At 47.9% G+C, this 13,980-nt stretch overlaps 1 protein-coding gene across 3 annotated transcripts in view; it reads right to left on the reverse strand.

Moving 5' to 3' along the window:
- Grik5 (glutamate ionotropic receptor kainate type subunit 5) overlaps window positions 1–13,980 on the reverse strand; it is a 60,039-nt gene continuing 46,059 nt past the window's right edge. For all 3 annotated transcript variants that reach the window (XM_046455598.2, XM_046455596.2, XM_046455597.2), the window contains 5 exons: window positions 7,936–8,101; window positions 6,913–7,138; window positions 4,916–5,044; window positions 4,699–4,820; window positions 1–1,020 (listed from right to left, as the gene is read on the reverse strand). In XM_046455598.2, the coding sequence (XP_046311554.1) occupies window positions 592–1,020; window positions 4,699–4,820; window positions 4,916–5,044; window positions 6,913–7,138; window positions 7,936–8,101 (1,072 nt within the window). In that variant the 3' untranslated portion in view covers window positions 1–591. The remainder of the gene's footprint in view (window positions 1,021–4,698; window positions 4,821–4,915; window positions 5,045–6,912; window positions 7,139–7,935; window positions 8,102–13,980) is intronic.

Genomic DNA, 13,980 nt, shown 5'->3' on the forward strand with positions numbered 1-13,980 from the left:
ACCCGGGTATCCCCAGTTTTGGGGTTTTGTTCTTTTTTTTATTCCAACAGGGACTGAGATGTGGCAGGGGTAGGGATGGGGGCCCAACTGACCCCCTCCCTTGGGGGTCTCATAGAAATTCCGAGGTTTCTCCCCCCAAAAAAGAGAGAAAGAGAAGAGCGGAGGGGCGCCAGGGGACACCCATCTGTCCAGAGGCCTTCCCCACCTCCAGTAGTTTAGAGGGCAGCTTCAAGTCTTGGGACGCCTGAGCAGTCCCAGGGCGGGATCCTCCCCGCCAACTGTTTTCTGCCTCTGGGAACGGCCCCCCGCAGTCCTGGGCCCCTGGAGTCCTCAGTTTCTGTGCTCCTCTTTCTCGCCGCGGGGGGGCGGAGTGCGGGAGTCCGTGGCGCCCTCTCGCGAGTCCACTAGGGGGCGCAGGCCGGCTCCGGAGCCCGGCCTCGGACCTCACAGGGAACCGAAGGCAAAATCGCGGCGTCGGGGGCATCGCCCCAAGTCCTGTATCCCTCCCGCTAGGGAAGCGGGAGCGGCCGGGGCCTGCGGCAGGCCCAGTCCCTACGGTCAGTCCGAGCACCCACCCGGCCCCGCCCGTGGTCACTCGTGCTCGGCCAGATCGCGGGGGCCGGCGGGGCCGGGCCGCGGCCGAGGAGGACTGGTAGCCTCGGTGGGGGCGCCCAGGCCACGCGGCGGCGCTCCCGCCCCAGAGGCCCGCAGAGCCTGGATGCGCCTACACTCCTGGCAGACACGCACGTGCGTGCAGGGGGTGGGGACAGAAGGCCGGGGCCCACCTGGGGGCCCTGGGTCGTCCAGGAGGCGCTGCGGGCCTCCGTGAGCGCCGCCTGCATCCCCACCCGCGCCGGCCGAGTAGAGCTTGCCGTTACTAAGCCGCATCTCACGGACGGCGCGCAGCGACAGAAGGGCCCGGCTAGGGCCGCCAGGGCGTCGGCGCCGGCGGGAACGCGACGTCTTGCGGCAAGATACGGCGTGGCGCAGCTCCTGCAGCATCTCCTGACACACCGACACCTGAGGGCGGCGCAGGGTGGTCACCCTCTGGAGTGCTCCTCACCATCCCTCCCCTCACCATCCCATCCCTTTCCCAGCCCGCCTCTCCCCATGCCCCCAACTCCTCTACTCCTTTCCCAAATGCACATCCTCAGCATTCTCTCCCTGTCCCCATCTTCTTCTACACCTCCTCTTTCTTCTGTCTTCACTTCCCATTCTCTTCACCAGCCCTTCATCTCCTGTTTCTGTCTCTTTCTCTCTCACATCTCCCATCTTCCTTGGGTTTGTCCCTGAGCCTACCTGCCCTCACCAATTCAGGCTCCTGTTATTCCTCTTAGGTTTCTGATGCCCCTAGTCCTTCCCTCCTGACAGTCCATCTTCTCCTGACAGTGCAAGCCATGTTTGCTGAATGCTGCTGTGTGCCAGGCACTGTCCTGGGCACAGCAGAGAATAAAACAGAAGTCCCAGCCCTCATGGAGGTTATAGTCAAGTAGGCAGAGTCAGAAAATAACAAACATGTAAATGTATGTAGTATGTTAGATGATGATGAGTGCTTTGGAAAAAAGTTAAGTAGGGAAGACAGATAAGCAGTATGGATGGGAAGTGATGCAGGTCAGAGTGGCAGGAATGGGGCATGCAAAGGGGGGAGAGAGAGGAGGTGAAATGTGGGCCAGCTCGAGAAGGCCTGTAGGCCATTGTAAGGCTTTTGCCAACTGACGCCCAAGTTTGAAGCCGACAACTGCTGGGTTTTCATAGAATCACTTGAGCTTTTTAACAGCAGACTACAGGGAGGCAAGAGCAGGGAGCCCACCTAGAAGGCTACTGCAATAGCCCAGGCAGGAGGTGGTATTAGCTAGACCAGAGTGGTGTGAGAGGGCTGGACTCTGTGTATATTATGACAGCTGTGGAGACAAAAGGATTTGCTGAGATGGTGAAAGAGAGGAAGGAGTAAAGGATAACTCCATGTACTTTTGGCCTGAGCAACTGGAAGGTTGGCATTGGCTGGTGGGTGTGCAGGACCTCAGTGGTGAACACATACATTATGCATATATTACCAGATGTCCATGTAGAGATGTCAGGTATGGAGCTGAATTTACAAACTTTGGGCTCAGGGAAATACAGGAAATATGGAAGGCAGTCTCTAAGATTCTACCCGCCTCATGTAATCCTCTCTGTATCAGGGTTGGTCTGTGGGACCAACAGAATTTGGTCATCTGACATTTTCACTTCTTGCCCTTCCTCTCTTGGATCACTTGCCTTGGGGGTTGTCAGCTGCCATGGCATGAGGACCATGGAGGTCACTGTTCAAGAAACTGAGGCATCCTACCAACTGCCTTTGAAAGTACTAATCATGTGTTTTATTTTCTGTGTCTTAGGATGTTTTAATATCTTCAAAATCTTGCAGGCTGGGGAGGGACTAACCCTCCCAGAACTAGCCAAATCTTAGATAGCAAAGGACTCCTCAGCTTATCAGAGGCACAGCAAGCAATATTGAGTCTATCTATACTCCTACTCACCCCTTGTACCTAATTTAATTTCATGTACCCCCAATATTTACCCTGCCCTAAATCATTCCAGGTCAGGTACAAGACAACTAGATACAGCCCCTATAGTCTAGAGTCCACTGACCGGTTCAAACTGGCCAGTCCTATGCCTGCCTGCCCAACCTTGCCCAAAGAAACTGCAGGAAAACTAATGGCCTAGTCTTTCCTCTCTGGGCAGCTTCTACTTCCTGACCAAATCTGGTGCTTCTCCTGTGGCCCTATGTGATGTCCTACCCCCACTTCTCAGGAAACATAATAAGAATCTTTATCTCCATACCCGCTTCCCCTTATTGGGGATTGAACCCAGGGGCACTTTGCTACTGAGCTGCATCCCCATGCTTTTTAATTTTTTATTTTGAGACAGGATCTCACTAAGTTGATGAGACTAGTCTCCAGCTTGTGATCCTCTTGCCTCCACCTCCCTAGTCCTGCAGATTATAGGCATATACCACTGCTCCTGGCTAAGAATCTCCTTTCATTGGTGCTGGCCTGTGTTGTCATTCAGTCCTCTCCATAAATGAAAATCATGGATATATTTGGGACAGTGAGCCATGTTAGAAGTGGACCCTCCAGCCCCCATCAAGCCTTCAGATCCCAGTAGCGCTAGCCAACACCAAGACTGTGACCTCAACATAGGGCGGTAGAACCACCCTGCTAAGCTGTTGCCTGGTTCTTGGCCCCAGAAATTGTAAGCTGACAGAAGTTTGCTGTTTTAAGCAGTAAAGGTATTATGGTAACAATGAATAACTAGTATAGAAGTCATCAGCACATTTAAGAGCCATTCCTGGGACCTCTATGGAAATAGAGAAAAACAGAGAAAAGAAACAGTCAGAGGAGCAAGCCCTGGGATCCCCCAACAAATGCTGGGGAGAAAGGGACCCAACAAAGGAGCTTAGGAGAGTGACTTGAGAGGCAGGAGGAAAACAAGGGATCAGCAGAGAGGAAAAGGTATTGAGGAGAGAGCGATAAACTGTGCTGAAGCCTGCTGCTGTCCCAGGTAGATGAGGCCTGAGACTTGGGCACTGGATTTCAGATGAGGAAGTCACTCATTAAAGAGTAGAGGGGCGGGCTGAGGTTGTGGCTCAGTGGTAGAGCGCTCGCCTAGCATGTGTGAGGCCCTGGGTTCGATCCTCAGCACCATATAAAAATGAAATAAAAATATTGTGTATCCACCTACAACTAAAAAATAAATGTATATATTAAAAAAAGAGTAGAGGGGCAGGGACAGAAAGTGGGCCCAATAGTGAATGGGTGGAGAGAAACTGGAAAGAACAGGGAGATACAATCCTCTTAAGGAGGCAGAGGAAAGGAGAGAGATCTGATGGTGGCTGGGAGGAGAAGTAGGGTCAAGACAGGACTTCTTTAGGTGGGAGGAGTTACAGCACATTTGTATGCTGACTGCTGATCCAATAAAGAGAAGACAGCTGACTGTGCAACGTAGGAGGAAAGACCTGGGGGTATAAACAGACTCAATATTGTTTGCCTTGCACTGGAGAGATGTCCTTGGGAAGATGAGGGGGTGATCTGGGCAAAGGTGGAGGCTGTCTTCAGAGGAGTGGAAGGGACAAGTAGAGAATGTGGGGGGCTGGATGTGGGGCTGGGGTTTTGGGCTGTACCTGTGAGGTCAGTTGCTGGAAGTGAGGAGTGGAGGAGGATCTGGAGGCTGGCAGAGCAAGGGAAAGGGGCACTAGCAGTCTGGGATGTGGGAACATGAATGGGTCTGGAACAGCAGAGGTGTCACCCAGAAGCACCTAGGGCCCTCTGGAAGTAGTGATCCTGACTATAGCATGAGACTGGTCATCAAGTCTGCATTCTGTGGCTTGTTTCTCCTCTAATTTTTTCTTGCTTTATGGCCTCTGTGGCTCGCCACACTTTTCTCCCCCCACCCCCTTTCCCTGCATCTTTATCTCTTCCCGGGCTCTTCTCCTTCTATCCTTGCACGTCTGGATGCTCTGTCTCCTTGCCTGCTCTCTCACCTCTCCTGGGACCTCCTTAACCCCAGGAGTCTCTCCAGGCCCCTCCTTACCTGCTGTACTCCTCCTCCCCCTTCCCCAGCTCCCCACCATCCACCAGGTGGCTTCCAATGCCACATCCTTCACATGGTCCAGCCTAGGGGTCCCGTGCTTTATGCCCCACCCTTGGCCAACTTCCTCACCTCCTCAGACTCTGCTGACCTCCTTGTGGACCATATGAATTCCATGACCGCCACGAAGACAGCGATGATGAGGCCACAGATGAGCACGACAAAAATGCCACCAATATTCTCCATGCCCAGACCTGGGGGTTAGGGGAGAGCCACAGAGTGGGCTGTGTGGGCATTGGGCTGCAAGGAGGTCCTCAGGAAGGACATGCCGCATGCAGGGGTGGCTGACCTTTCGCTCGATGGTCCTCCTCCTTGGGGCACCGGCCTCCTTCCCACCACTTGCGCTTCAGGATCTCTAGTCGGTTGTTCTCCTGGAGCTGCAGGATGGCCAACGTGATCTCGTCCCGAAATGGGGAGCCTGGGCCGGGCACATGAGAAGGGACTGGCTATCAGGCCCTGGGGCCCTGCCTGCCCCAAACCCAACTGTCCCCTCACCGTGGCCTCCGTCAGTCCTTGATGCTGCTCAGGGTCTTCCTTGTGGCCTCTCCCCACCCCTACCCAGTTTCTTCACAATACAGCAGCCAGGAGTCAGTTTTAGGAGCAATCAGATCAGTCCTCCCCTGCTGAAACCTCTTCCATGGCTTCCCTCACTGCTGCTAGAACAAGGCCCCTCCCTCTGCCTACCAGAGCCTGTATTCTCAGGCAGTCACTTTCTGGTACCCTTGCCCAAGGTTCTCTCAGGTCCAGCCACATTGACCTCCTTGCAAGTTCCAAATCAGCCTAGCAAAGTCCTACCTTAGGACCTTTGGCTCTGCTGGAATGTTCTTTCCCTCACTTCACTCAGATCTCTGCTCACATGCTGGTTCCTCAGGGTCTTCTCTGATCACTTTATTTAAAATGGCCCCAAGAACCCCCTTCTGTCAGTCTCTTCCCCTAAATTTTCAGCTAGAACACTTATCACCACCTGACGTCATATGACACAGCAGCTACATGTTTATGATCTCTGCTGCCTACTGCCCTAGTGGAAGGTAGGAGGGGCTGGGGTGCTTGGCATCTTCTCTCTGTTGCCCAGCATCCAGCCCAGGGTCTGGCACCTGTGAGGGCATCAGACCAATCTGCTGAGTGAATGGATCCCCATTCTCCCCTCCTCTTCACAACACCTCTCCCCTCACCCTCATGTTCTCCTCTTGAACCATCCTTGGGCTTCAAACACCCCATATATCCTGTTCTGTACGCACTCCTTCATTTACTAAGATACTCATAGAACATCTGTCACATGCCAGGAAGTAGGGATATGGTGAGTAGAGGTAATTAATGTTTATTAGGCACCTGCTATGTGCCAGACCCTGGGTTTGCAGAATTTATTCAAGCCTTGCAATGACCCTGTGAAGCAGAGGTTTCCATCTGAAGCAGATATTTCTGAATGAGGCGATGCTCTTCTCTTAGATCATGTACTGAGTCAGGGTGGAAAGTGGGATCTAAAACCAGGCTGATGTGACTCTAAAGCCTGTCCCTAAGGCACCAGGCTACACTACTTCTCTAGAACAGCATGAACTCTCATGCAAAAATGCTCAGAATTTCTGTGCAGTTACAGGTAACTAATGTAAGCACCAATGGCTCACACATGATTTTAAAAGCCAAAATGTCAACATTTGGAGACAAATCAGTGGTAGGCTTCTAGCACTGAGCCCTGAAAAAGCATGTCCTGAACTGAAGAATGAAATAACATGTTAAGTTCCCATGGAGGGTTCATCCTCTCTTCCTCCCTTCCCAACTCTCTTCCTTCCTCCCTATCTTTCTCCTTCCCCTATCCAGCCATCTATCTATCCTTCCTTCCTTCCATTTACATACATACCCTCCTTCTATCCATCCATCCATTTATATCATTTCCTGAGCACCTTTTCTGAGCCAAACTGTAGGCTTTGGTGCAGAGAATATGAAGCAAATAAAATCAAGTCCTCTCCCTCAAGGGCCCCTTAGGCCAATGAGGAAAGGCAGCAAGCTTCATAGCCAACATGTACTGAGTTGTACAGCAAAACCTCATTGAATTCTCTCAACAGCCCTTGGAGTCTAGAACTGATTGTTCCTGGGTTCATCTTTGCAGGTGGAAGGTACAGAGGCACAGGAAGGTGATGACACCTGCCTAATGCCACACAGCCAGAAGATTACACACAGAATTCTCAGCCAGCCTCTGGGGGCCCTGGCCCAGTCCCGGGCCTGCTCACACATCTTGTTTTCAGACACAAAGGGCCCCTGCCCCATTCCACATCCTCACTGAAGCCATACCCAGCGGCATGCCAATGCCATAGCCCTTGGTGTCGAGGAGGCCCCCAATCTGGGTGAGGTTGCAGTTGAGGCGGCGGTGGTACTCATTCATGGTGGACTCCAGCAAGAAGGCATAGCGGGAGTTGAGGACACGGGCGATGCCCTCTTCTGTGCTCTTGACGAACACGCTGGGCTGCTTGGACTGCATATAGTTCCACATACGCTGGTACGTCTGGTACCGAGAATTCTGGGCAGAGGGAGCACAAGGGGAAGACAGGTGAGGGTCTCTCCACCCACGTCCTTTCCTAAGCCCTGTACCCTGCCCTCCAGGAGTCTCCCTCAATCTGAGAGAGTACAGAGTTGAGATCAAGACAGAAAGAGCCAAAGACAGAGGAGAGAGACTAGACAAACTGTCCAAGCCAGGTCCAAATCATCCCCATGCCCCCTCTCCCAGGATGCCTCACAGCCCTCATGGCTCAGCAACCTCCTAGACCTACTCCTGTCTCCTCTCCCCTAACCCTCCAGTGGCCCCACCCAGCTTCAGCCTCCTCCAGAACACTTGTCTACCCCAACCTGGCCCAGGGGGAATGTCCAACTCTAAACTGTCACCCGTTGCTCCCCACTGCCCATGTGCAGAGTCCAATCTAAGTGCTCTCCCTGGCCTTTGAGGTTTTTGAGTCTTTAACCCAAACCTCCTTGCCAAGCTTTTATCTTTCTTTTCTTTTACCCCAAATACATAGAGTGTATTCTCTCACTTTTAGGGCCCTCCTTCCTCTCTGTTGGACGATATTCCCAGTTCTAACCCTTCTAGAAGTTCCTTGGCCCTGCTTGTCCTCTACTTATGGCACTGATTCAACATTAGATCCCTGTCCCCTGCCAGACAGCAGCACTCCCCATGAGAGCAAGTGTGTCCTTTGCTCCCATACCTCCCGACCGTCACTGATCATCAGTCTCTGATCCAGGAGGCCCTGCCCAGCCCCACTCAGAGATGCTATGCAGGGCAGGGATCCCAACACCAAGCCTGAAGTTTCCGAGTGGCCCCACCTGGAAGAAGGTCATGGTGGAGCCAGCGTGGATGGTGCCGTACTCAATGTTGGTCTGATCTGCCAGGTCATCAGCCGACTCCACAGGCACCTCCATGCGCTGCACGGTGAGGAAGGCGGCCAGGTTGGCCGTGTAGGAGGAGATGATGATCAAGGTGAAGGCCCACCTGAGGGGTGGGAGGGATGAGCTGCAGGCTGGAGCCATCCCTGCCACTTTGACCTGTGACCATGTGCTCCATTAGTGGTACCTCCCTCATCAACAGTGACCCCAACATTAAACAGGCTGACTGCTGACTAGTGGACAGGTTAGGAGTGTGGATTTTGAAGCCAGACTCCTTGGGTTTAAATATCCATTCCAGAGGCTTCTATTTCCTGGTATGAGAAATACCCTTTCATGGGGCTGGGGTTGTAGCACTGTGATAGAGCACTTGTCTAGCATGTGTGAGGCACTGGGTTCAATTCTTGGCACCATATACAAATTTAAAATATAAAAGTCCATTGACAACTAAAAATACATTTACATAAAAAGTACCCTCTCACCATAAACCACCAGAAAACTGTACAGATATATGAAACTATAGAGAATGATAGGCATCTCAGGACTGTGATTCCTAAGAAAAGAGAAATGAAGTGAGACATCATCATATAGGCTGCCCAATGGATTTAATTTACACACTCAGCACCTGGAAGGGAAATCCAAACGGTTCAGCAATCCTGCAGAGCTGTGGAGATGGAGATAGGAGCTAGGGTGGAGGGAGAAAAATGTCTGGAATTTGTGAGACAGAATACTTAAGAGGAGGGAACTGCACAGAGAGTTCCAGAAACCTGGGGTCCCCTTGAGTCTTTGGCTGAATATCAATCTGTAAGTGCATGGATGAAACTCCATGGGGCCAGACAAGAACAAATTTCAAGGGGAAAACAATTCCCAGAGTTCCCACAGGGCTGGGAATTGCTTGAGCTCCTTCCAGCCAGAGTAGAGACTTCATTGAATATATGAGATATATAGTAGGGAACACAAAGAACACCATATTGGAAACTGGGTTTCATGGGCCCTAAAGACAACACAAGACCTGTCCTAAAAGAGCTTCAATATGGGCTTGGAAGGATCAAAATAATTCACAAGTAATTTAATTGTCTGCCAGAAAAAGTCCAAGACTCTTTTGATGTTTTGGTTTGTTTTTGTGGTGCTAGAAAGGCACTCTATCACTGAGCTAAGTTAAATCCCCCTGGTAGGTTCATTCTCTCTCCCTACCTCCCCGGACTTCCCTAGCCAGAAGTCCAAGACGCTATAATATAAACAATGTAAAATTCACAATATCTATCATCTAATTAAAAAAATAATCAGATATATAAAGGTACAAGAAAAAAGGGACCCTGGTCTGAAAGAGACTCAAAGTGGTCAAAGACGATGAAAAAGGTAGACAAGGACATTAAAATAGCTATTATAAATATACTCAAAATGCTCAAGAATATAAAAAGCACATGGAGGAGAGAAATGGAAGATATAAAAAAGAGGCAAAGGGACCTTCTAGAGATGAAATACACAATATCTGAAAAGAAACTTTTGCTGGAAGGGATTATACAGATTAGACACTGCAGCAGAAAAGATCAGGGAAATGGAAGACAGCTGCAGAATCCATCCAAAACAAAGCAGAGAGGAAAATGACTGTAAACAAGCAGAGTGCCTCAGTGGCTTGAGGAACAGTATCAAGTGTCCACACAGATATGATTGGCATCCCAGAAAGAGAGGAGAGAAAGCAGTAACTGAAAAAAAAATTATTTGAAGAAGTAATGGTTAAAAAATTTTCAAGTTTGACAAAAACTATTACCATGCAAACCCAAGAAGTTCAATAAACCCCAAGCAGTATAAACACATTTACATATAAAATACACCAGGGCACATTATAATTAATTATTGAAAACCAGTAATAAAGAGAAAAGCTTAAAAGCTGCCAGAATAGATAAAGGTGTGTGTGTGTGTGTGTGTGTGTGTGTGTGTGTAGGACACATTACACGTAAAGAAGTAAAGATAATAGCTCCAATAGACTTCTTGTCCGAGAATATTCAAGCCAAAAAACAAGGCAACAGCATGCTGAAGAAAAGTCAAAACAAAACTGTCAACCTAGAATTCCAAATCCAATAAAAACATCCTCCAAAGATCACACGAGAAAACGTCTCTCATGTAAACAAAGCTGGGAGAGTTTGTTACCAGCAGACCTGCACTTTCAGAAATGTTAAAAGCAGCTCTTCAAGTAAAAGGAAAATAATACTGGATGGGCATGTGGATGCACAAGAAGGTATGAAGAACACTATAAATGGTAGACATGTAAGTAAATATAGAAGGCATATTCCACATTTGATTTTTTCCCTTTTTCTTCTTCTTCTTCTTCTTCTTCTTTTTTTTTTTTTTTGGTGCTGGGATAGAATTCAGGGTCTTATGCATTCTAGACAGATACTCTCCCACTGAGCTATACCCTTGGCCCCTAAAAACTTTTTTAAAAAACCTTTACTATTTACACACCCACCCACCACTAGTATAGTGTGGGGTTCATAAGATATACAGAAGTAACGTAAATGATAAAAGTCAAAAGGTGGAAGGATGAGATGGATATATACTGTTGCAAGGGTCTTACATCTTATATGAAATTGTATGTTACTTTTTTTTTTTTTTTTTTACTGGAGATTGAACCCAGGGGTGATTAACCACTGAGCCATCATCCCCAGCCCTTTTTATTTTGGGACAGGGTCTTGTTAAGTTGCTCAGGGCCTCATTCAGTTGCTGAGGCTGGCTTTGAACTTTCGATCCTCCTGCCTCAGCCTCCTGAGCTTCTGGGATTATAGTTGTGCCACACCACACCCAGCTTGCAAGTATTTTTTAATAAATTAAAGATGCATATTTCAAACCCAGAGCAATCACTAAAATAAGTATAGAAGTATATTTACTTGATGATGAAGATAAACAGAATCCTAAGATATCATAAACTCAAAACAAGGTAGGAAATAAGGAAAAAGGGAACAAACAACAAATAGGACAAACAGTAAGCTGGCAGATGACTGACTTATTTATTTTGCAGTACTGGTATTGAAACCAGAGGTGCTCTGCTACTGAACTACGTTCCTTTCCCTTTCTATTTTTACTTTTTGTTTTACTTTGAACTCGTGAGCCTCCTGCCTCAGCCCCCATAGTAGCTGGAATTACAGGTATGTACCACTGCCCACAGGTCCAAGCTAAGAATTATTTTTAATTTTTTTTTTAGTTGTTGACAAACCTTTATCATTTATTTATTTATATGTGGTGCTGAGAATCGAACCCAGTGCCTCACACATACTAGACGAGTGCTCTGCCACTGAGCTACAACCCAGCCCCTGGTTTTCACATTTTTAAATAGCTAAGGAAAAAACCAAAAGACAAGTAATATTTTATGACACCTAATTTATATAAAATTCAAATTTTAGTGTCAGTAGCTATATAGTTATTTATTTATTTTTATTTATTTAGTTATTGTGGTACTGGATATTGAACCCAGGGACACTCTGAGCCACAAACCTAAACACTTTTTTATAAAATTAATTTAAAAAGGCTGGGGGTTGGGGCTGGGGATGTGGCTCAAGCAGTAGCGCGCTCGCCTGGCATGCGTGCAGCCTGGGTTCGATCCTCAGCACCACATACAAACAAAGATGTTGTGTCCACCAAAAACTAAAATAAATAAATAAATGTTAAAAATTTTTCTCTCTCTCTCTAAAAAAAAAAAAAGGCTGGGGGTGTGGCTCAGTTTAATTTAAATCTAATTAATAATTTTAATTCTTTTTTTTTGAGACAGGGTTTTGCTAAGTTCCAAGGTTGACCTTGAATGCAGTCCTTCTGCTTCTACCTCTCAAATCATTAGAATTAACAGGCATGCACCACACGTCCAGCAGTATCTATGAAGTTTTACTGGATCACAGTCACATTCATTCATTTATATTTTATCTACGACTGCTTTCATACTCCAGTGGCAGAGTTGAGTGGTCATGACAATGATCATTCATAGGACTGGCAAAGTATAATGACAAAAGGACCAATTCATCAAGAGGACACAGCAATCCTAAACATTTATGCACCTAATTATAGAGCCTCAAAATTCATGAAGCAAAAAATGACAGAGGGCTGGGGATGTGGCTCAAGCGGTAGCGCGCTCGCCTGGCATGCGTGCGGCCCGGGTTCGATCCTCAGCACCACATGCAAACAGAGATGTTGTGTCCGCCAAGAACTAAAAAATAAATAAATATTAAAAAAAAAAAAAAATGACAGAACTGAAAAGAGAAATAGATAATTTCTCCTCAATTACAGGTGGAGACTCCAACACTCTCCTCTCAGTCACTAATAGGACAAGTAGAAAAGTAGACAGGAAAGCAGTAAGGACACAGAAGCCTTGAATAACGCCGTCAACCACTGGCCCTCGCTGACATTTACCCAACAGCAGAATACACATTCAGTGCAAGTACACACAGAACCTTTACCAGGACAGACCATTTGTTGAGACATAAAACAAGTCGTAGTAATTTTAAAAGGATTCAAGTCCTACAGAGTGTGTTCTCTGATCACAATGGAACTAAATTAGAAATTAATAATAGAAAGCTCTATGGAAAATCCCCAAATCCTGGCTCTAGCTGTATGACCTTGAAATTGTTTCAGTTTCCTCACCTATGAAGTAAGCACATCTGCAAGCCCTCCCTCACAGGGTTTTGGGAAGAGAGAGCAAATGTGCCACATAGACGTTTGCTCTTATTATCTTGGTGACACAAGACTGACTTGGGAGAAGAGGCACCCAGGGGCCTGGCTGCAGGACCCCAGGGCAGCCATTTGTCTTATCCTGCCCCCTTGTCCTCCTTCTAGTGATAATACAGCCTCCTGTAAAACAAAACCCAACCCCAACACACAAAACCCAGGGACTAACACAACCTTTCCAGAAACCAAGTATCTCCCAACCCACCCATGGGTCAATGCTGTCACTCACTCTTTAAAACAATATTAACCAGTGCCCAGTGACTCAAGAGGCTGAGGCAGGAGAATTGCAAGTTGAAGGCCAGCCTCAGCAACTTAGTGATGCCCTAAGCAACTTAGTGAGACCACGTCTCAAAATAAAAAATAAAAAGAGCTGGGGACATAAGTCAGTGACAAAGCATCCCTGGGTTCAGTCACAGTTAAAAAAAAAAATTAACCAGTGCCTGTACACACCAGGCACCACACTTGTCCTTGAGGATACCTCCTGTCTGGCTGGTGGTAGTGATGGGGTAGACGGTGATGGGGCCACTCACTGAGAGACAGCAGAAGGAACACAGATGGGGAGTTAGATTTGGGAGCAAAAACACGAGCTTTGTTTTGAACAATGAGTTTGGGGATGCCTGTTGGGTGCCTAAGAGAAGAAGCCCAAGTTGGGTGGATACATGAAGATGTCAAAGATGAGGATTTCAGAAGTATCTATATCTGGAAAGCAAGGGAAGCCAGGGCATAGGTGAGATGTCCCTGGACCAAATGTTAAGACTGGTGGTCTCTGGCTGGGGGTATGTATGGAGGTGGGTGGGGAAGGTGTTTGGTGAAGTGTGGGGGAACTCTGCTGGTCAGAGTGGGTCCAGCAGGTGGCAAGTGTCTGACCATGCTCAGCTTAGTCTGAACAAGAGAGAAAATCCAGACATGAGGACCTAAGCCTGTCTCTTTGGTATAAGAAAACCCACATACTTTTTTTTTTAATATTTATTTTTTAGTTTTCAGCGGACACAACATCTTTGTTTGTATGTGGTGCTGAGAATCGAACCCGGGCCGCACACATGCCAGGCGAGCGCGCTACCGCTTGAGCCACATCCCCAGCCCCCAAAAACCCACATACTTTTTGCAGTTAGAAAATAAACTGAAATCTCCAGGAATACATCTCTTGTTCAGACTGAGAAACAACTGGATGTTGCTTTGTTTGGTACTCTGGCAAGAACTCTTCGCCATTTTGGGAAGTCATGCCTCAGATGACTGGTCCATTTGTGTTTGAATCCTGGAGTCAGGATGCTCAGATCA

The sequence above is a fragment of the Marmota monax genome, unplaced genomic scaffold (genome assembly GCF_021218885.2).
Source record: "Marmota monax isolate L192 unplaced genomic scaffold, Marmota_monax_Labrador192_F-V1.1 WCK01_AAM20220418_F8-fsc00149, whole genome shotgun sequence".
Lineage (NCBI taxonomy): Eukaryota > Metazoa > Chordata > Mammalia > Rodentia > Sciuridae > Marmota > Marmota monax.